At 41.4% G+C, this 22,397-nt stretch overlaps 2 protein-coding genes across 7 annotated transcripts in view; one reads left to right on the forward strand and one right to left on the reverse strand.

Moving 5' to 3' along the window:
- KATNIP (katanin interacting protein) overlaps nt 1-20,682 on the reverse strand; it is a 58,506-nt gene extending 37,824 nt beyond the window's left edge. Inside the window, exons 1-11 of one of the 4 annotated variants that reach the window (XM_086473113.1) lie at nt 20,621-20,682; nt 18,558-18,727; nt 16,129-16,134; nt 14,122-14,201; nt 10,265-10,399; nt 7,955-8,216; nt 6,330-6,479; nt 4,099-4,262; nt 1,935-2,047; nt 1,371-1,485; nt 734-940 (exon numbers count right to left, since the gene is read on the reverse strand). In XM_086473113.1, coding sequence (XP_086329239.1) covers nt 734-940; nt 1,371-1,485; nt 1,935-2,047; nt 4,099-4,262; nt 6,330-6,479; nt 7,955-8,216; nt 10,265-10,399; nt 14,122-14,201; nt 16,129-16,134; nt 18,558-18,727; nt 20,621-20,682 — 1,464 coding nt within the window. Of the gene's footprint in view, nt 1-733; nt 941-1,370; nt 1,486-1,934; nt 2,048-4,098; nt 4,297-6,294; nt 6,480-7,954; nt 8,217-10,264; nt 10,400-14,121; nt 14,205-16,128; nt 16,135-18,553; nt 18,728-20,620 lie in introns of all 4 variants that reach the window. The other 3 variants (XM_086473115.1, XM_086473114.1, XM_086473112.1) reach the window with 3 other exon arrangements.
- Nucleotides 20,683-21,693: 1,011 nt separating this feature from the next.
- The window catches only part of GTF3C1 (general transcription factor IIIC subunit 1), a 43,807-nt gene continuing 43,103 nt past the window's right edge, over nt 21,694-22,397 (forward strand). For all 3 annotated transcript variants that reach the window (XM_086473361.1, XM_086473362.1, XM_086473363.1), the window contains exon 1: nt 21,694-21,914. In XM_086473361.1, coding sequence (XP_086329487.1) covers nt 21,694-21,914 — 221 coding nt within the window. The remainder of the gene's footprint in view (nt 21,915-22,397) is intronic.

Consider the following 22,397-nt stretch of genomic DNA (forward strand, 5'->3'; position numbering starts at 1 on the left):
ATTTCATACCAGTTATTGTCTTTTATGCATTGTCTTTAGTATGTAAGCACCTCACGTCTCCTCATCTTACTGTCTCACAGAAAAGCCATGAAATACTTTTACCATGCCACACACTTTTCTTAATCTCTTGTTCAAACTACCTATGCATTCTTATTCTTCCATAATTCTGCCCTAGGTGAAAGGGTAACAAGGGGACAGGAGAAATTAAGCATGTTTTCTTCTTTCTTTAAGTTTACGTAAATTCATATTAAACATCTGGAAGAAGTTAGCAGTGAAGCTGCTATACCTTCAGATCACTATCTATCACCAGACATGCTGTAAAAATGTGAAATTCCCTGTCCTTAAAGTTTTGTGATCTCGTTCTACAGATACCATGATTACATTACAATACTTGAAAACTGGAATGTATTCTTTCATCCAAGACAATACTACAGAGTCAATACATAAGGAGGCAGAGTTAAAGCTGCCTCCTTCCAGTTGCTTAGTTAAGTAAGTCAGGTAAATTAATCAAGATCTGTTCTAAAACAAAATCGTAACTGAATAGCAACATCTTGGACGGGAAAGCTGGATTGGTTAATAATAGGCAATATTTGTACTTTTAAAAATTATCAGATAGTTGTTACGCAAGTCAGGTTAAAAATGCAATCATGTTTCTAAACAAAAACCCTAATAATACAATATCGAAGAAACATTATAATGAGAAATTTTCACATCGAGGACTAAGCCGTCTTACATTAAAGTTCTTATTGACCAAGCAGCACAAATCCCATGGGTTATCAGCATTTCGAACGTCCACATCATGAGGAGACACAAATATCTTTTCGTTGTATAAATCAAAGAATTCCACCTTGCTCAAGCCCACGTTTACTGGATTTCCCCAGTTAGAAAGTAGTTCCATAGTCACATAAATGGCGTCACGTACTTCCATACTGGTCGTTATCTGGACCAAAATGAAATATGGTATAAACATAAGTGACAAAACAATAAAATGCGGAACAAAATAAAGACTGTTAAGACTACAATATTGACGAGTTGGAAGCAAAAAGCTTACAAACTCAAGGGTATCTGGATGACATTCAATCATTCTGGGTTCCACCAATTCTGTCCCACATCAACAAATAATCTATGGCAGGGTCAGAGAAGAGAACTTACCACCCTCTTACAAAGCCTAAGGAGAAAACAGCTCTCTGTTCTTTGCCCAATTCCTTTGTCATTCTGATGAATCAAGCAACAGTGATAAATTCTCTTCTTGTACCATGCCATAGGTTTATTAGTTGACATGAGGCAGAATCAGCAGAATACAGACCATTTAATGTACTTTTATTTCAGTAATATTGGGAAGCATCAGTTTGGTGCATATATACACAAACCTTCTCTCTCAACACAGAATCTACTTCAGATTTGTCAGCAGACAGGCATATGTCATTGTCACAGGCAGAATGGCTCACAGGCTCGGGAAGGACCTTCAGAAGGTTCTCCTGTTGTCTGAAACATACATAGCCTTTTATGTGTTACTTCTTATATTTTTAAGAAACAGTTTAGTTGGTGTGAAGGTGAAGAGATGATAGGATGAACCCACACACCCCACAGAAGGATCCCATGTACCCCCCCACTGAATGACAACTGTTGCAGCACCCCGCCTTAGATACTCTGAGCTTGGTTAAAAGACTGGGCTGCAGTTCTCAACTACTTCTGAGGCAGTCTGAGAAAATAATACATAGGTAATATAAAGACAAACAGAGGGAGATGTCAGCTGTTCCCTGATCCACAGAAAGTCGCCTAAGGCTGGAACCTTCTCCCTGATTTGCTATTACCTGCATGATGTCTCAGGTATCTAAAGATTATCAGGTGTGGTGGTACTACACTACACCTGGTGGTATACTGAAAAATATCTCTTCAAAAAAGGAAGCTAGCCTTAAGGGAAATACACATACCTGCTTCCAAAAGGAGAAATTCTCTCAACAGTTTTTGTGACTGCAGTCCTTGTCTCACTTTTTTCTGGAGGTTCAGCCATTGCAGAAACAATAGATGAAACAGAAAATTTCTTCTAAGTAAGAAAAAGATGAAAACATTTCATTCACACTGTTCTCCACATACCGATGAGTATCAATCTGCACCTCTGGAATAAGTAAGAGTTTGAGCCTAGCTCTGGTCTCAGGCAACCTTAGCTAATCTGTAACTCCATACCGAGTTAAAGCACATTTAACAGAATTGGTCTTGATTTGCAACGAAAGAGCGAGCTTGAAGCTTGAGCTTCTATGCGGAAGAAAAGAATGTAAAAGCATTCTCTGATGACTGTTAAAAAACCCCAAACATATATATCTGAAATCTCATTGTATACATTTGGTAGGACTCAGAGTTAGCCCAAGCTTTGGCACAGGTCTGCCTAGAGTTTCTCCTTCTCGAAAAAGCATCATAAAGATTTTTAAACTCAAAAAAGATCCGTTTTATTAGAATAAAATCTTGATTTTTTTAAATATAGAACTCTCAGTAGTGACCATCTAAGAGAAAGCACAGGAAAAGTCCTGCAGTTCTTACCATACTTTGAGCTCTTTCTCTGCCTGTACCCACTCTGTAAGTATACCCTACTCCCTTTGTCTTTTTTCCTGAAAATTTGCTGGTAGCTTCTGTCAGAGACAGAATGCTCATCCCAGAGAACTAGTCAGATGAGGAATGGCAGTCCTTCTGTTCTTAGGTCACTTCCATTTCTATAATTTTTGAAGAGTAAGAGAACTTTAAAATGCTTAGAAGTTAATTACTTTTTTAGTATTAGAAATTCAGCATTGTTATACATTTAAATATCAAAGGCCAAGTTCCACAATCCCTTAATTGTGTAAGCAAAATTAATTACTTCTGGAAGATCATTTAGGTCAGCTTTAAGACTGAGAACTCACAGTGGGTTTTTGAAACTCCATTTCAAGTGTCAGGGTAAAATTACATCTATTTTGAGTATTATTTCATTATTTTTCCTTTAAGCACAACAATATTAAAATTAGTCCTAATGTTAGCAGGAAGATAGTTATGTGATAATATTCAATGGAATTTGTTCTCTCAATCACAAAGCTATAAAGACCTCAGAAACAGGAGGAAGAAGATTGAAAAGTTGACCTAGATGGTGAAATCATACGTAAAGTACTTAGCTATAGTAAAAGAACATTTTCACCTCTGCTCCTGCCCCAGAAACCTAATGTTGGCTCAGCAACAACAGCGGATACATATTCACCATAGTACCAACTCAACTCCAGGGAGCATCAGCTTAGGTTAAAGTGGGCAGCTGACCTGGAAACTCTCAGAATTCAAATGAGGAACTCCAAGAATGTCTAGACATATCTCTTTTCCGTTGTTTAAAAATGAATCTCCTAAACACCAAACTGGAAGCAGACTTTAAGTCCATGAACACTGCCCGTAACAGATAGTTTTGTAAAAGTCAGTTTATGCTCAAATTTCTTTATGTACTTTCTTTCTGTTAGGAGAAATGTATTATTGGTTATGCTCAAAGTTCAGCTAGGATTGTCAAAACAAACCTCCTTGTTCTTTAACTTAATGGTCTGACCTGAACCAGAAGGGAATGTATTTTTGTTGATTTCCTTGTTTATGAGTTTTTGTTTTTCAACATGGTTGTTGGAGAAGAGATGTACACACATGGGCACAGAAAATCCATACTAGCACTAAGAGCTAGCAGAGTACATGACAGCTCTGCTCCAAAAGCAGAGCCTATATTAACAGGGAACAGTGCTGATATTAATGAGCACAGTAGGAAAGCAGGATTTATTGGTATGGAAATCACACGTTATCTTGTTTAAGAAGCTTCCAGAATGAAAATGGCGCAAATCGGGCCTGCAGCTGTGCGTTTGACTGTACAGACATATTGTGTGACTGGTCCATCAGTTGCTCAGCGATCCCTGAAATCAAGAGAGCTGTGGGATGCTATCCTGAGGAAGCAGATTAAAGAAAATACCCTGTGGAAGAATAACACAAATTCAATCACGCTTAAGAGGCATCGCCATCAATTCATACACAATCTTAACGTATAAGAGATTGTAATTCATGGGGGTTTTGCTACTTGATCAAACAGCCCTCTTCTGCAGTTTGCCATACCTTTTGAGGGCTTGTGGAAACTGTCTGCCTTTGCAGATCTCTCTGCAAAACTTCATTTTCAATTTGCATTGCTTTAACCACAGCTGAAACCGAGAGATCAGGATCCTTCTCACACACATTCTTTCGAGCTGCTGAAAGTGGTCTTTCTGGTCGACTTAATGGTCCTGCCACCAAAAGAAGGAAGGAATATTCATTTGTCTGGACATACAAGTATGGAATATGGCAACAGCATGTGTTTGGAACATCTGACTCAGGTACTGACACAGGGCTTTGCTAGCAGTCTGTAACCATCCCAAGCAAGGCTGAATTACTCCAATTTGGTTTTGTATTAAGATTCCAGGTCACATATACTTTAGACAACAGCTGAAACAGTGTCATAAGAGGAGGAAAACTGACAAACGAGAAACATAATTTTTATGCTTTAAGATTTTTTGTACTTCCTTTGTTCCGGTATTTAATGAAAATGCTTTGTTACAGTTCTTGGAAAAAGAAGTATATATAACTTCAGCACACCAGAATTTTTCAATGTAACTGGGCTGTTGAGCTATTTTGGAAGAATCCCCAGAGTCTTCTAGCAAAACAAGGGGAGTCAGGGGTTGCTATTTACAAGGCAAAATAAATGACCTTATCACTTTAGTAGTCACCAAAATGCCCATATGCATCCAAATCTTCCCGAACATCACGGAGAAACAGAAACGTCACAGCCTATAAACAGGCTTAAAAGAAAGGAAATAAAATTTAACAATAGAGGCTCTGAGATTGGACTAAAAGAGAAGCACAGCGATTATATTCAAGGGTTTCAAAAATCAAAGGAAGAAAAGAGACTGAAGTTGTACAGACATTTAGAGCAAGTGAAAATATTGAAGAACAGGCTGATATGCAAGCGTGCTCATAATGCTGCAGTGAGGTTTACTAAGCAGGAGAGTAAAAGTGCAGTGGATGCCAGTAACGTGAAGTCTACCTTGAAAAGACGGAAAGTTAAAACTGAACTGAGATTTGCACGCATTCATGCTCCTCAGGCCCTATGCCATCTACACGCACAAAAGCTTTCAACAAGTATTAGTCATCTCTGCAAATACAGGGACAGAATAAAGTTCTTTTTATTCTTCTGTACTATACCATCCCCCTGAAATGAACTTAAGGATTTAAAGTGATAGTTTGACAGAAACAGCTCTAACAAACACTATTATAACCTGTGAAAATGCCACACACATCTTTGGAAAGCAGTCAAAGCAAGCATCTGCTCAGACAGATGGTGGGTGAGGGTCTCAGAAGCTACAAAGAGGATTTATTCTGAAGCCAAAAAGCATTAGCTTCCTTTCCTCAGCTTGGTTTTCTGCCAATTAAGAAACTAATATTTTGACTTTTCAAAACAGTTAGCTTTATTGTTCTCTTGTGACACATCTGCAGTTTCCTTGTTTGAAAAGAGTGTCTTAACCACAAGTATGGTAAGTCTGAAAACTTTATCTCAGACTTTTCAAAAGGGGTTCACCAGACTTGTTCACTTAAGGACTGTGCTGAAATAACAACTGCAGCCATGATTTCAGCCCCTAGATTTGGGGGTTGGGGGGTTTTTTAGCCCAGGTAAAGAAGACACCTTAAGAGCAGATTTCTAGAATAAGCAGCAGTGCCTTCAAAATGGTGTTCTCCAGTCCAGGAAAAACATTTTCCAGTACGGTGCTAGATACTGGCATATCTCCAGCACTGGAGGCTGATCTGCAGTGTTGAAGATGTAATTCAAATACAGTCCCAAGCAGCAACGGAGCTAGTTCTGCTGTCCTGTGGAAAACTATACTTTTATTGCTATCAATGTATTGTGTTGAAGTCTTCCACCAAAGCGTCAGTTGCTGATTTTGAGAAGCCACACTTCTTAATACCGTAGGGAAAAGATCTCCATGAGGAAAGTGGAAACACAGAGCAAGCACAAGGACTGAAAGGGAGAGGAAAAAGTTTTATGCTGTGGAAGCCAAACGAGAAGGAAGGTAGTAAAGATTTCGCAGAAGACTAAAGCATACAGGCTGCGGACTTTCTAACAATTTTACTTATGTCAAAACACTCAAAGTGGTAAAAACAACAACAAAAGACTGACAAAAAAAAAACACCAAAAGAAAAGAAGGACAACAGCTAAGAAAAATCACATAATGACAGATGTGTACTGAAATTACAACTGAGTCAGAGGGGAAAAAGCATGAAAACTCTCCTTATTGACATTATATATTCTTGTTTCTTACTAGAATCAATTCTTTCACGTCTTTCCTGGTGCAAGAACTCAGCAGAGAGTGGCCGAGTGATTTTATTTTTTACCATAATTGGTCTGACAGGAATGTACATTTCAGCATTATCTTTTCTTTTTGCCGAGAGAACTCGTAGTGGCTTCACTTCTGCAAGATAATAAGGGAACAGAAAGAATCAACGTCAGAGATATTTAGAAGCAGCCAGCCAGGGAAAACATATTGGATCTTAACTGCTAAAATTTTGCCACTTCAATTATGCTGGCATAGTTAAAATTATAACCTCCATCCTCCCTCCCTTTCATTGATACCGTTCTATTGATGTAGAAGTACATATGCATGCCTTGCACTGACTTAGGGAAACAAAATGAAATATATCATTATAAGGTACCAATATATCTAATCTGTAACAGATATTTACCTGAATTACTGTCAAGAGAAGCAAAAATAAAAAAAAAGAAGTCCTGAGTCACTTATTAACACAGTCATACCAAAATAAATTCTTCAAATACAGACTAAAATGTTGCCTTCTTTAGCAGTTTTAACAGAAGAGAGGGTTGCCTAGTGTAGTTCGTAAGAATCATAGAATCATAGAATGGTTTGGGTTGGAAGGGACCTCAAAGATCATCTGGTTCCAACCCCCTGCAGAGCACTTCTTCACTTTTTTATTTGAGAATTAGGAATGCCTCCATTGTTTGCATCGCAGCTTTGAAAATACTCTCTGGAAAAAACAAAAAAATCACATCCTCTCCCAAAGATCTTGTTCTCACTGCTGCTCCATCCCTTGATCCCATCTCTTCTTCTGCCACCTCTCCCCATTCACACTCCACTCCCCTCTATGATAGTGAGAGGAACATTCCTTTACTCAATTTGTTCAAAGATTGCTCCTCTTAAGCTAAGCAATTAACTATGGATAAGGAAAAAAAAAAAAAGAAAAACCAAAACAAAACCCAAACCAAATGAATGTACCTGAAATGTGTAGGGAGGGAATTTTGACAAATACTGAATGTAGGTCAAGGTCTGGTTTCTGCCTGAACTCTCTGCCTTTAACAAGCTAAACATCTTTGAGACCTAGTGACTGGTTTGGGGTTTGGACATTGAGGTGTCCAAAGGAGACCTGACAAAAAGAAGTGGCTCATAGCCAGATAGATTTGCTTTCTCGAATTAATACATCTTTCCCCAGGGCTGAATAGCACACACTATGACGACAAATAGCCAGCACCCAGGATGTGAAATGGAGGAAGTTGAGACTGGGAAGATTTGGCTGCCTGGATTACTGCAAAAACAGTTCAAAAATATATTAAAAAAAAATTATAATCTCTTGAGAAATCTCACAGACAGTCTGAGACAATCTTAGTTCAAGCATCTAGGCCTGGAGATGCAAGTGTGTTAACCAAGGCTGTCTATATCTATGTCTTCACACAAAATTTCTTAACGTAGTAGTAAGAGGATGCAAGTCTCCCAAATCAGGAGATTAAAACAACAAGTTTGCTGAAGAGCATGAAAACTAATGAGAGTATGGAGTAACCATTACTGATTAACCAGCAGCAACTCCCTTAAAAGTAACGCTCTCCAAGAATTATCATTATTATAGTACTGTAGTAGTGTACAATGCACAGACTTACTACTTTGATCCTGGTTGAACTCCAACACAGTAAGAGCACCAGAATCAAGGCCAGAGCATCTCCCAGCATCCTGATGTTCAGAAGCTTCTTTCGGCAGTGATCTACTGCTGTGCAACTGAAGGCCTCCAAAGCTTGTAATTGTTTCCTCAGTGGGAGATGGTTCTGAAAACACATCCTCTTCAACAGAGTCATAATCATCACTAAGAGAGTCTTCTTCCATCTTTTTCTCTTCTACACTGAGTTGCAAGCTTCTTCTCAATTTCTGGTACAATGCAAACAGATTTGTCAGAAAAGCTGAAATGTGTTTTAAAACAAACCAATATGACTGCCTCTTTCTCCCCCAGGAGAAAGAAAAATCTTCTCATGAACTCAGACCCACGATACAGCTAAAAACATTCACATTCCTATGTCGTGTTTTCACCCCTCTAATGAGGACTTGTAAAGAAAAATCATCCTACAACTGCTTTGTTCCTTCTTATCAGGATCCTTGTAGGAAAATTCTGTAGGCCAAGGAATTTTCATGTGCAAACCCAATTTTTAGGAATAAGTTACAAACAGGAAGTAAGTAACGGAGCGGGCAAGGGCATGTATTTTTCAGTCTCACTCAGTTAGATTATCGTATCTTTTGGCTTGCTATTTGAAGATTAGCTGGAATCCAGATTTTCCAAATGCCTTCACAAGACTGCAAAGCTAAAGTAATAGCAACTTCTTCATAAGCAATTGGATAGACGATAATACTCCTGTCTTGTACACATCTGTACTTTAAAAAAATAGTAGAAAAGAGCTGTGGTCTAATGGACCAAGCTTCCAGTTTGCATTGATTTTTTTAAGTGGGCACACTGTAACAGGATTTTATGCAAAAATTAATCTATTTTGAAATTTACTGTGGAAAAAACGGCCCTGCCTCTCTCAGCATATTGCACAAATAGCATAGATGAGGCTGTACAGCCTTGTGTTTTTATGAATGCAAAAGAAAAAGACCTTGCATACCTTAAAGACTTTTTTTTCCTAATTCATTGGTATTAGAGTTTTGAGATAAGTATAGGTAAGAAAACTGTATGAGTAAAATGAAAACCTGAGGCTATCCTAGGTACAAATGAACTGTGACAGTGTACGTTCAGTTTGCAGTGAAAGCTTCAAGCTCCTCTTCTGCTACAGATTACACCTGTTGGGAAATCCATGTTGACAGAAACATATTACAAAGAGCGAGCAAACTTGGGTTCAGAAGAGGGTCTATAAGCAACCTGAGGCCTGATACTGAGCATGTCTTTATGAGAGCCAAGACTAATATTTCCAGGTATTTGGCAGGTAATTGTGCAGGTTTTCTTTTAGTTTTCAAACCTCATGACATCTGCATTGTAACAAGACATTCAAGAAAACACATTATAGCTTCAGGAAAACCAGAAGTATTTCCATCCGGGATACAAAGAAAAGTGGGGTTTTGGTTTAAAATTATTAGTTTACTACTTACACATAGATTATTATAAATACCCATCACTGTGCTGTTACTGGTTTGTAGAGCAAAAAATATCATACGCTCAAAAGAAACATAAGAAAGGTAGAAAGAAGCAAGCTAGGAAAATATGCTTGGGAAGTTTGTCTGGTGTCAGTGGGAAGATCTGTGGACAGTTTCATATCTAGATGCTACTTCACCACCCAGAAAAGCTTTATTGATGTCATTAATTGGTTAGGCAGAAAAACATTAATAAATTTTTGTTCATTTATTAATTTTTTTAAGGACAGGACATTTGCGAACTGTGCTAGAACAAACTGCAATTAGTAACCAAATGGAAGGTTGACCTGTCAAACAACAGAGTCAATACAATAACAGCCATTGATGTTATCATTGATTATAGTATTTTTAAAACTTCGCGCTGGCTTCTGTAAGGTAAAACAATGACATGCAACAATTTTAGCACGATTATTCAAAAACCAACCTAAACCCTGCAAAAGTTGTTCAAGCTTTCTCTAACCTGACAGCCAAGAGTGACATTCATATGGACAACTATTAAGTGAACTGAAAGAGTCTCCTTGCATGAAATACCTTGGTTCCATCTAACAGAGACAATATTCTACCTCTTTAAAGTAGGACTTCACATGTTATGCTGTTGTTGACTGAGAGTAGATTTTCAAAGCAGTTTTACTTTTTCATTTTTTCCTTCTTTATGTCACATCTCATCAACGTGAAATCATCTAGTGAAAGAAACACTATATGCTGGGTTTGCATACTGTAGTCAAGACTGATACTTGGGCTTGTTCACATTTCAGCTGATGCTACCATAAACAATAGAAAGCAACTGCCAGTTGTACCTGGGAATAACGGAGAGGATCATCACCATTTGTCTCCACATTCAGGCTTTCATAAGGCTCAAAATCCTCAGAGTACTCAAGAGGAGGTTTAATGCAGAGTTTACCCCCGCTTTCTGTTTTAATCTCCACAGTTTTCTGTTAAAAGAAGCATTCAAAGAAATTACATGTCTCTTGTGCTATCAGCAGTATAAAAAGAATAATCAACACGTTTTTCATAACAGTATCTAGATCAAGTAACACTCTTCCCCTCTGCTCCATAGAAAGTTCCTGTCCTCCCTGAGCTCACCGTTGGGCCCCTCCATTATGGTTCAACTGCCCTAGTCAAACTCCCCTCCTGCTGCTGCCATCCCCAGAGTGGGCCAGGCCCAACACACATCAGGCGTTTGGCAGCAAAGTGAGTGCTCATCAGGGTTCAGCCCTTCAGCCCACCAGGTAAGTGGAAAAACGATAGGAGGAGGGACATAGCAATCAACAAAACAGCTGAAGTGGAATCACTTAAAGCACAGGCATGTAAAGAAGCGCTGGTGGAACAACCTTATGGCAAAAGCTCTCAAGCCTCTTCCGGGGAATCGGCCCACCTGGGTGCCTCTCTGAAATGCATCTACACTAACGGGGAACAAACCCATCGGGAACAAGCAGGAGGAGTTAGAAGCTCATATCTGTTACAGGGCCATGACCTCATTGGGATCACAGAGGTATGGTGGGACAACTCACAAGACCGGAGTGCTGTGATGGATGGATACAGGCACAGGCTCTTTAAGAAAGACAGGCTGAGAAGGTGACAAGGAATTGTCATCCTTTATGTGAGAGAGAAGTGAAATGTATGGAGTTCTGCAAGGAACAGGTCAGGAGCCAGTCGAGAGCTCTGAGTCAAGACTAGCAGGCAGACCAGCATGGGTGCTGTTTTTGTGGGTATCTGCTATAGACCCCCTGATCAGGAAGAAGTAGATGAGGCCTTCCTCAAAAAACTGGAAGAATCTGCAAGTTCAAAGACCTTCGTCCTCATGGGGTACTTTAACAAAGCCGACACCTGCTGGAAAGACAACACAGCAGGGCTCAAGCCATCTAGGAGATTTCTAGAGTGCACGCAGGATTGAGAAGCCAACAAGCAATGGTGCTCTGCTGGAGATGCTGAGAGCGCTGGGACACTCCAGCCTAGGGAGGAGAAGGTTCTGGGGGATCTCATCAATGTGTATGAATACCTGAAAGGTATCTGCTCATTGACAGGACAAGAGGCAATGAACATAAATTAAAAAAAAAATAAAAACAAAACCAAAACAAAATGACATTCCATCTGAACACAAGAAAAAAAAATTACTGTGAGGGTGATCAAACACTGGAACAGGTTTCCTGGAGAGGTTGTGGAGTCTCCATCTGTAGAGTATTCTGAGGGAGCTGAGTGAGGACACTGACACGATCAATGTGATCTAACAAGTGAACCTTTATTTCCGTGTTTCCAGTGCAATTTATAACCCTCGACCACACCCAATAAATACTGATTGGCTTCATCGCAAATAACGGCCCATAGTCCAACAAGACTGGCCACATTGCGAGTCATGTTCAAGCCACGTTCACAAATGTTCACACCCATCTTCTTCAAGAAATTAAAACTGCGTCATTAATGGCGGCTGTCACTTCTCCTGCACCTGAAAGATGTCCATGCCCCCTGCACTGGAAGTTGTTTATGCTTTCCGCAGTTCTGGTACGTCCCAGCTCAGGTTCTCTGGAAAGGCTAGATTGTTCACATGTCCCTTATTTTGTAGATATCCTTCCACAGTATTCAAAACCTGACTGGACATAGTCCTGGGCAACCCGCTCTAGCTGACCCTGCTTGAACACAGGGATTGGACTGGATGATCTCAAGCGTTCCCTTTAAATCACAATAATTCTATGATTCTGTAATGTCTATGTATGAAAATGACTACTTGAAGTAACTGCAATGTTTTGAAGATGTATTACTCTTATGTATAATACCATGAGGGGGAAATGTTATGCCACAAGTATTCAAGCACAAAGATTCCTTTGCCTTTGTAAATGTCAGACACGGCTGCAAAAGTGGTTCAAATTGATTTGTTTTACTTCATAATTAGGATGCAATCAAAGTATGCACACTGTCAGTTACACAAGCATGGCTACAGAGGGATAGAAGATTTGAGAAACTCATCTTTCCATACACAGAATTTCAGTACTCCAAAAGATAACAAAAGAGAAAGCAGGAAATGCATATACCTCTCTCAAGGAACAAAGGTATCTGCAAGTAACTATTACTCCTCACTTTTAAACTCTGGTGCAGACATACTCCTTATGAGGAAGTCTCATAAGTGAGCAATGGGAAGAGGACTGTTTAATTTCACATGGTAACATGTGATCCAGAAGTCCGTGCAATGATATCAAATTTATTTATCTGGTGTTCATACACTCCTCTACCATTTTGTAAGTGCCAGGAGCAGAGATGTCCCAGAGAGAATATCCTAACGTAACCTGGCTTTTGATAGAAAGTGTTCTTTCAATAAGTCTATCCTCCCGCCTCATAGCATACCTTAGCACAGCCTAAGTTTGACAGTTTTGAGCATGAATTGCTAGGTCCTCTAGCTATCCAAAAAACCCACAGGGAAAATTACTGGGAAAGTAAGCTGCTGTCTGGCACAACCTGCATCTTACTGGTGCTCGCACATTCCCTTAGCTAAGTACTTCCAGAAGTTCATTAAGGTCCTGTGAGTCTGCTGTCCTCCCGTCCAACTGGATAAAAGACTTAAGGTATCATTCTACGGTAGTCTTAAGTAGTAGCTAGTTTTTAGTATAGCTACCTATATTTGGCTAACTTTCCAATCCAGAGGAGATACCACCTTCTTCACTTGGCTCTTGTGATCAGAATGACATACGTTACGACTAGCCACATATATGGCAAATTCAGCAAACAAGTTCTTGCAGTATGTAAGCGGTGATCTACTGAGAGAAATAGTGGCTGAGAAAATTTATTCAACTAAGCAGGAAGGGTGATAAATAAAGTAATGCAGCCTTAAAACTTGAACGTGCAATATTTGCTGAAAGAAAAGAAAACCTGCATGACATGAACACTTGACCTGCAGTGACACAGATCCCTGATCCTAAGTCACTCAAGCACAGGCTGGACAACCAGCCAGGGCAACTGCTAATCAGGCAGGGTAATGATTCGGGTGACATGTCTCAGTTGTTCAGAATTCACATTTGTTCTGTTAATTCAGTCATACTCCTTGACAGGTTAAGTCAGATCCTTCTTTAGGCCAAAAGGAAAAGACCATTGGGGTTTCTCCAGTGAACCAACAACTATGCGCCTAATGGCTCCAAATTTCTTATAGGTAGGGTATTCTTATTATCTATATGCATTTTTCTCTCTTCTGATTGACAAGAATCTGTCACAAATTACAACTCAAGCTATGCAAATAAGAGCTCTGTGTCCCTTAGTACTACTGCAGGGTAGAGAACAGCAGTGACAGGCAGGGATGTATCTCCAAAATGAGATACTCCATCCTTTGCACTAGATAAGCTCTCTGGGCTTGCCATCAGAGATGTCAAGCAACAGCTATTCTGCTGGAGGACATATTGAGCCAATCATGTCAAGGCTACCAAGGTTTTTGTGATGGATGTCACTGAAACCAGACCTTTTCAATGAGATTTGCCTCTTTAGGCTTCTAAGTAGACACAAAACTGGTCAGGGTATCATTTCACATTGTCACTCAGTATCCGGACCAAACCAAGGCTCAGATTCTACAAGAGCCCCAACTGACCACTATCTACTAGTTGCAACCAATTTCTCCTAAAATTATTTATGATCTAAAAACTAGTTCAAAGATGCATTCTTTCAAACTGTTTGTTACCTGAAGCCAGCCTCTGCGCTGTATTTTGCTTGGTGCAGTCTGCGTGTTGTGTTCTTGCAACCCACTCCTTTGTAGCTGGGCTGCTTTTTCAGAACATAGAGACAAGAATTAGAAGACAGAAAACAGAAATGCGGTGTTGGACAATATACACCTCAGTTCGCATTCTTCCCCCCACCCCCCCCAGATGAGGGCAGAAGTGTAAGTCTTTGACACGTGAATAGTATCAACAGCTGAAAAGGCATTCCTCTGCAGGTGCTGTGGTGGATTAGGAGCAGGAGTTTTGAACCTCTTCGGGCACAGCCATCATCACACATATTCAAGAGAATCAGTTGTTTAAAGATACATTAGCTCAGCAACAAGTGAAGCCCCACATTCACTGATAGGACAGTATAGAGATATGTTCTAGAATAGGGGTGCACTCATTCTAACTCTGAGCTGGGTAGACAATAAGCCGTCTTAGGAAGCCAGTTGAGCCCAGAACCCATACTACTGAAGGCAGACTCTGACAGACAACAGGTGAACAACAGGTGATATACTGGGTTTACAAAGGAAGTGTTGCATTCACTCTCAGACTAAGGAACCCTAAGGTATTGGCAGGTTAAACAGAATGTACTAGGTATTTAACATACTGTGCAGAGAAGGATTCTTCACGTACAGGTTTTAAACGAAGGACAAACAATCATTTTCCTTCATTTCTCAGGCAAGGAAGAGTTGGTTCCAGAAATTCTGCAAAAATTCTGTGTATGGTCAAGGAGAACTAGGGGTTCCTGTGCTGGAAATAGTCCCAAATTACAGTGGAATAATGAGAAGATGCTTTGACTGAGACAAAGAGACAAACATCTCACAGGTCTCATCAGCATCCTCAATGAAGCAAGGGCATCACCAACACTATCAATAGCATCCTAAATAAAGGGATCTCATTTCCTATGTCCAAGACAGATTTACAGCGTCCATTTCTTCTCGATGGAGAAAAATAGCTGATGCAAAACCTTTTTTCTTTAAGCCATAATTTAATGGTCACCCTAAGCCAGCAGAAACTGGCACTACCAATAAAAGAAGCAGTCGTCCTACAAAGGTCATAGAATCACTGAAAGATTTAGTTTGGAAATAATCTCTGGAGGTCACCATTCAAAGCAGAGCTTACTTCAAAATTAGATCCGGTTGCTCATTACAACTCTCAATACCACATTTTCTTTTTTTCGGTTGGACAACCCTACACGCACCTGTGCAGTGAACTGTTCCGGGAATGGATATGGGCAAGTTTTAATTGAATAAAAACATCAAAGAGATTACTTCTAATTGTAGTCACTTGTGCAATCTGCTTCACCATGAGATTGCACAAATGCTAGTACAAGCAGATAGGAGAGAACAGGAGCAGGGTAAGACGGGGGGAACAGTGTATGCTTATGTCAATTTAGAGTGATCATAAAATTACAAAGCATACAAATGACAAAGATGTTCTATTGCTTCAGCACAAAGTATCTGTCTCTCAGGCCTGAAACAAGACTAGAACAGAGAGGAAAAGGAATGGACTGCTCCATGGAAGAAAAACAGCCCTTCCAACTAGAGCTCCTGCTGCTCCATTGGGCTATTCCTAACTCCAGAAACTCTGCAGCCATTAGCAGATTGCTGATTGCTATGGGGCTCTGCTGGCACTGAGGGTGAACTGTCCTGAGATTACAATGCTAGAACCATGGTCTGATTCAGTCACTGCGTTGGAACAGAATCAGAAGCATCTTTCACTTTCACTTCCTAAGCAATCCATCTCTCCTAAGCAACTGCCCAGAAGGCCACTCATGCTACAAACGTAGGCAGGAAAAGGGGACAGGGTAGTGCTCACACTACTACTGCTGCGTGTTTGGTTCTCAGAACTGTTTGAGTATTATGTGATGGATTCATGTGACCGGGTCTCTCTAAACCAGGAAGAACAGTAGTTCGAATCCTAGGCAGAATTTGATGCAGCTGAGCTCGTCGTCTGGGCTACAAACACTACTTTAAGACAAAAACATCCCTCTCACGGGACGGATGGGATGTGAATGCCAACCATTGCCTGTTTTGGCACTCAAATTAGGTCCACTGGTGTCATTCACTTGGAGTCTGGAGCTGGCAGTGCCTATTCTAGTAGCCAAGACTGAGTAGTAAGTATATTGTCAAAATATTAGTCATAACCAAAGGAGATCCCACATTACCCTTAAGCCACGTCTTTTGTGACCACACTGACACTCACTGAAAGTACATACATGGTTGTGAAACTATGTCTGCGTTATACCCCCAAAGAAACAACACTTTACCTAGGCACCAGCTTCACTACTTTATAAGCCCATCATTTACATGAATTCATTTACTAAGCTGAAGCATAAAAAGTTTATCAATCACTATTATCATAAATTACTCCTAGGGAACACAGACAAAGAAAATAGTCCAGACAAACAGATTTATGATGACACTTTCAGGAACCATAAAGAGGGATTTGTGCCCATTCTGTATTATTAAGTATCACACATTCCTAATTTTTCAGTGAAGACTAATCCTATAGACAGATGCTTTAGAAGTAATGATGCAATAACTCTCATGGGAGATGGATAGGGAAGAAAATTCAGTGCTGTGTCTCAGCTAGAAATCATTTCTGTAAGTAAAATCATATTCAATCATTGAGAAGAAATGCCTAGAAACGAAACAGACCATAAAATTGCGAAGGTACTACCCCCAGGGAAAAAGCTTATACAGATCACCAGTGATTCCCACTCTGGACTTTAGTGGCAAAATCAAATGGAAGAAGAAAAATGACAGGATGATGATTCACTTGACATCTTTCACTGTAGTTACATGTGTTTAAAACAACAACACTGGGTAGCTAAGAAACAGCAAAACACTGAGTTCCCTTCTGCAGAGATAATGCTACTGTCCCTAAGCTGATGGAGTTGAGGAAAGGACCAGAGACTGCCACTGAAGTCTTTAAAGGTCCCTAAGACAAGCTAAAGTATTCTATCTTAAATGAATCAAATGGCACTAAGTGCCCACAAAAACAAACAACTTTGGTTAAGCTTAGAGATAACAGCTGCCCAGCAGAACTCTTTGAGGAAATTTCTCTTGACAGAGCTCTATTACAGCTGCTGCTACAATACCCCTGCACAATTTTTGGACCAAAAAGTCAAAGACGTTGTTTTACACCCTTTTTAGCTACCTAAAGGTGTATCATCCCAGTGTGACAGAGCACACCATTTCCTTCATGTTCCAATACCCAAGAACATGAACTTTTTTGTATCATTACACACAAGTTTTCACTTTCATACAGAACAGCAAAACTAGGTGACTAGCTAGTTCCCCATCACCATCCCATATAACTTGCAAGAAATTACAAAGCCTGAACACACTTAAATTTGGAAACAATTAGTATGTACCCAGTGTAGCAGGAAAACAAAGAAAAACAAAAAGAGATTGAGGTTAGAATCACGGTTAGAACAGTTACTGAAAGAAAAGTTAGTTTCTCGTATTGTTGAGATTAATAAACTTCCAATCGTAATAAATTTTCATATTAGGTAACTTTTTTAACCCTTTGTCTTAATTTTTAGGTGAAAATAAAGCTTAAGCAGGCACCACCTACACAGGAACAGATTAGAAACATAGACTCTAAGGCAGACAGGTTGTAGCAAGCGTGAGGATAACAGACTACGATTGGTAAACTACTTTACACAGGGATTTAGTGAAATCAAATTTTCATTATGCTAAATAGATTAGAAGGCCAGTAAGCTCACACTTTATACCTTCATACATGCAAAATTATTCCTGTCACTACATTGCTCTGTATGACAGACAGGCTTAAATTAGAAACAAAATACACATTCTCAACTAAAGCCAGCTGATTACCGGCAGAAAATGGTAGCTTTACTTCAAATATTTAAATAAAGATTAGCTGCCTTTTTAAAACAACTACTATAGCTTAAACATAATTTATGAGCTTAATGCAGCTATTACTGGATATAATTTGATTATAGTCTATATTATCAAATGTCATTTGTCTGCAGGACACCAGACTTGGATATCGTTGAAGTCCATGAGATTTTAAAGCCTATTGATGGTGTTATGTACCAGAGAAAGGTACACCATTGATTTACACCGACAACTTACATACACTTCTAATGTCCCAGTTCTAGTTACAACTGTAACAAATGGAGAGGTGGGGAAGTTAAACTTTGGAATTAGTCAGGGATCAACTGAGAAATTGATAGGGTGTTGCAGAGACCGCTCCTTACATACAACCAGCTTAAGCACTCTGATGAAAGAGTCCCATGGAATTTCATCCCACCAAACTCAAATGCCGCTGTCTCTTTATCACAGCCCAGCCTGTGGCCTCCCTGACTGAATTACAGCTCTGATGAGTAAATGTTTAAAACAGTTCTAGACTGCCATCTCTGTAAAACTTTCACGTAACTCACCATTTGTCCTGGTAGTTTTTGTCTCATTTTTTAGGTAGCCATGTGAGTTGATTTTTCTGCGGTAATTCCTCAGTTCCGAATTAGCTCCATTCAGGTACAGAGAAAATCCTTTCTCTAACTGCTCCAGTTTGATTTGTATAGGATCCTTTCTTTTCAAACGTCCCAGTAGCCTGAAGTAGAAAGTATAACGATTCACCCTTATGCAGCGCATATACAGATGGTCAGATTAGCAATAAATACAAACACAATGTCACAAAACTGAAAAATATATTCCTAGTTCAAATAACAACTTCAGAATACAGCTACCAGGACCTGTTCCTGTTCTGTAACGCTTGCATGAGTACGCACACGCTGTGACATATGAATTGACCAAGCCTCTCCCTTCTGAGACTTTTTCCATGTTGTTTCTCATTTCGTATTATTTTTTCAATTTGGTATTCAGTATATTTAACCTTTTTTCTTGATAATTTTTAAGTGTTTCATTTAGAATTTCAAAAAGTTTAAAAACAGTTGAGCTCTTTTCAAGAAAAAAAAAATTACTTGCATTTTGAAACCTAAGGGAGAAAGCCCTCAATCAATAGTGCAGTTAAAGATACCAGAAAATTAAATTCTGGTTAAAATAATATTTAAAAAACACCCCTCCCCAGGCTCAATTTCAGTGAAACACCTACCCTCCCTCTTCCAAGTCTCATCTTCCCTCCTTTCGCCATGCATTACAATCTGTCCATCCTCGTTCCTTCGGTGAGGTGACACGTAGGCCAGGAGGTTGGGGTCACGTGGGTGACAATTGGCACCTGCCCCTGCACGCTGCTTCCTGGTTTCCCCCGAGTCCAGGGCAGGCCAATCCACAGGCCAAAGTCCCACAGGGCTTCTGACACGAGTCACCTTTTTCCAAGGGTGTCCCCAGCCATGTGCCCGGCAGTCCTCCAGGCTCCACAGGAGCACCCACCCCCTGCAGCCACCACTCTCTTAAACCCACCCCAGGCGGCTCTGACTGGCGATGCTTTGGCATACGACGGGCTGTTCCTGTTAGTTTGGGATCTAGCAGGAACAGGGTGTGACTGGCCCAGGGCCGTTACCTGACCTGCTCCCACACAGGCTACTCTGCACCCCCTGCTAGCCAAAACTGCCAGTGATGTCCAATCCACAAATGCAGCCAGCGTGCCTCTCCTGCAGGGTACAGTTGCAGGAGAATTACAGTTGCTCTAAGAATTAGAGCTCTGATAATAAGGATGCAAGTTGTTTCAGTCATTAAATAATCTGGTTTTAGCCTTTTCTAAAACTGCTTTAGGAGACTATATACAAAAGAAACTCACGTTCACAAAAACTAGCTCCTCTTTTAACATAATTGTGGCATTTCTTCTAACATAACCGTGCCTTTTGTAGGTTTTTTGGGTCTTCTCAACAAATCATTCAGTTTGTTACAGAATTTGAGTAAAAATCTTACAGCTTGTGGTAAAGGAGGGAATCCAGCAAGAAAGTTCTGTAGACCCTACGAAATTGGTCTGTCTAGGGTACAATGACAGAAATGTTCATACGGACAAAGATTAAAAGAAAGGTTTTAAACTTGTCTGAAAGATACTGAAGCTTGCAAAAGCAACTAGATGTCCTCATCTCCCACCTTAGCAAAACCTGACTTTGCACATTTAACTTTAGGAGCTTTTGTATGCAATCTGTATTTCTGACCACAAAACTTAGAACAACATCCTCACACAGCATGAGCTACCTGTTACTTCTGAATTGAGAACTTCTTGCCTGTAAACAAAAACCTTCCCTGTAAGCCACAGAAACTATAACTATTTTACTAATAATTTTATCTCTCTTTTAAGGTATGCTGAAGAAATATTGTGATCTCCTCCAGAAATAAGAACTTTGATGTACTTAGCAAACAAAGGAAAGAGAATCACCTGAATGTTTTGAGACACAGCGAGTCAGACTTTGCATCACAAGTTTAACAACCAAGTTTTTAAACTAATATTCACAACCGCTGATATTAGATGCTGTACTAGATAGTACACAACACATATTACATACTTGCTGGTGGTAACAATTGTGTATCTCACCGGTTTCTCTGCTGAAGGGCTATTAAGTATTCGTCATGTTTTTCATCAAAGTCAGTGACCATGTCCTTAACATAGAGCTGAAATGAGAATACAATTGTCACATTTAAGTATAGAAATTATCTATTATAGAGTTTTATCGATTATAGAGTACTATTGGGTTTTCACTCTCAATAGACTGCATTTATAGAATGCTATAAACTGAAAAAAAGTTCCTCCTTCAACAAAGCATAGAACTGGCAGTGTAGTAAACAGAGTTCCTGAAGAACAGAGGAAACGTCACTTGTTTCACTTATTTTTCAGAACCCTTCACAATCTGCTGAAGAGCCTAAAAATACTAAAAATGGAAGGCACACAGTATAATGAGTTTGTAATCCAAGAACTGACAAGTACCTCAGCTCCAAGGCAAAGCTGAATGGGCCGTGCCCAAAGCCCAACTGTAGGACAAGTTTCCTGAATTGCTGCTGCTCACGAGGCCAGTTAATTCTACAGCTCATTCACTGCAGAGGCTGTCTACAGTTATAATGTTTAATTATTAAAGATTTTACCTTGCTTGCCCTTCAGGAAATACGAACTTCTCCAGCAATCCCCACCACGTACCCCAGGGCTGCTGCTGCAGTTGTGGTAGGGTGCCTTCTTACACACTCAGAAGTTGAAACTTGCCCCCCAAACGTTTAATGCAGTTCTGTACCAAAAAAAAAAGAAAGCCCAGACTTTGTCTCTCGCCAACTGCAGAGTCCCTCTGCTAAACCACCGCCCCTTCCCGCGCCCCGCTGAGGAGCGCAGCGCCGGGCTGACCAGACAGCCGTCCCGGGCGGCGGAGTGGGGCCGCGGGCCCGGCCCCCTGCGCTTTGCCGCTGCGGCGCCGGCAGGGGCTGGCCTCGGGAGAAAACCCGCGCAGAGCCGCCGCCGCCGGACGGAGACCCGGCACCGGCTCGGCGGGCACCGCGGCGAGGAAAGGCCGGGCCAGGCCGCGCCGCCGCTGCCCTGTTTGTGCGTTTCCTTGGTAACCGGCGCGGCGGCGACCTCACTTCCGGCGCGCGGGCCCGCGGCCGGAAGCGGCGGCGGCGGCGGGGATGGAGGCGCTCTGGGCGCTGCTGGACGAGGTGGCCCTGGAGGGGCTGGACGGCATCACGCCCGGCGCGCTGTGGCACCGCCTGGGCGCCCGCACGCCGCCGTTCCCGCTGCCGCTGGAGCCCGCCACGCAGCAGCTGCTCTGGGCCGCTCTCAGCGCCCGGCCCGACGTCAGCTTCTACCTGCTGCCGCGGGCGCGCCCGCCGCTCCGCCTGCACGACCGGTGAGGGCAGCGCCCCCGCCCCGCCGGGCCGGGCCGGGCCGGGCCGAGCCGAGCCGAGCCGCGCCGCCCCTCTCGCAGCCACGGCGCTTTCCCCTTCCCGGCGGGCGGGGCGCCCCGTGGCGGCGCGGGGAGGGCCGGCTCCTGCGCGGGGGATGGCTGGGGCCTGGTTCTCCAGCCGCCCCGCTGGCTCGGCGCCTTCTGTGGAGCCGCCCGGGTTCTGCTGAAAGCCCATTCGGGCGGCTGGGTGGCGGCAGGCCGGGCGCGGTGTGGTTTAGGAGACTCGCAGGGGAGTCCCGGCTGGGTTTCCCTTCTAGTGACCGTTTACCACTTCGGTACAAGCAGAATCTGCCTGTGCCAGTTCATCAGGGTGGATGTACCCGTTGTTTTCCTTTTCTGCAGACTAGTATTTATGTGCATTTCTTTATTCCCACCCCTTCAATATCCTTGACTTTTTGACGATCAGATCATGTACTTGCTGCCTCC

This window comes from Leptosomus discolor, chromosome 14 (assembly GCF_034619465.1).
Source record: "Leptosomus discolor isolate bLepDis1 chromosome 14, bLepDis1.hap2, whole genome shotgun sequence".
Lineage (NCBI taxonomy): Eukaryota > Metazoa > Chordata > Aves > Leptosomiformes > Leptosomidae > Leptosomus > Leptosomus discolor.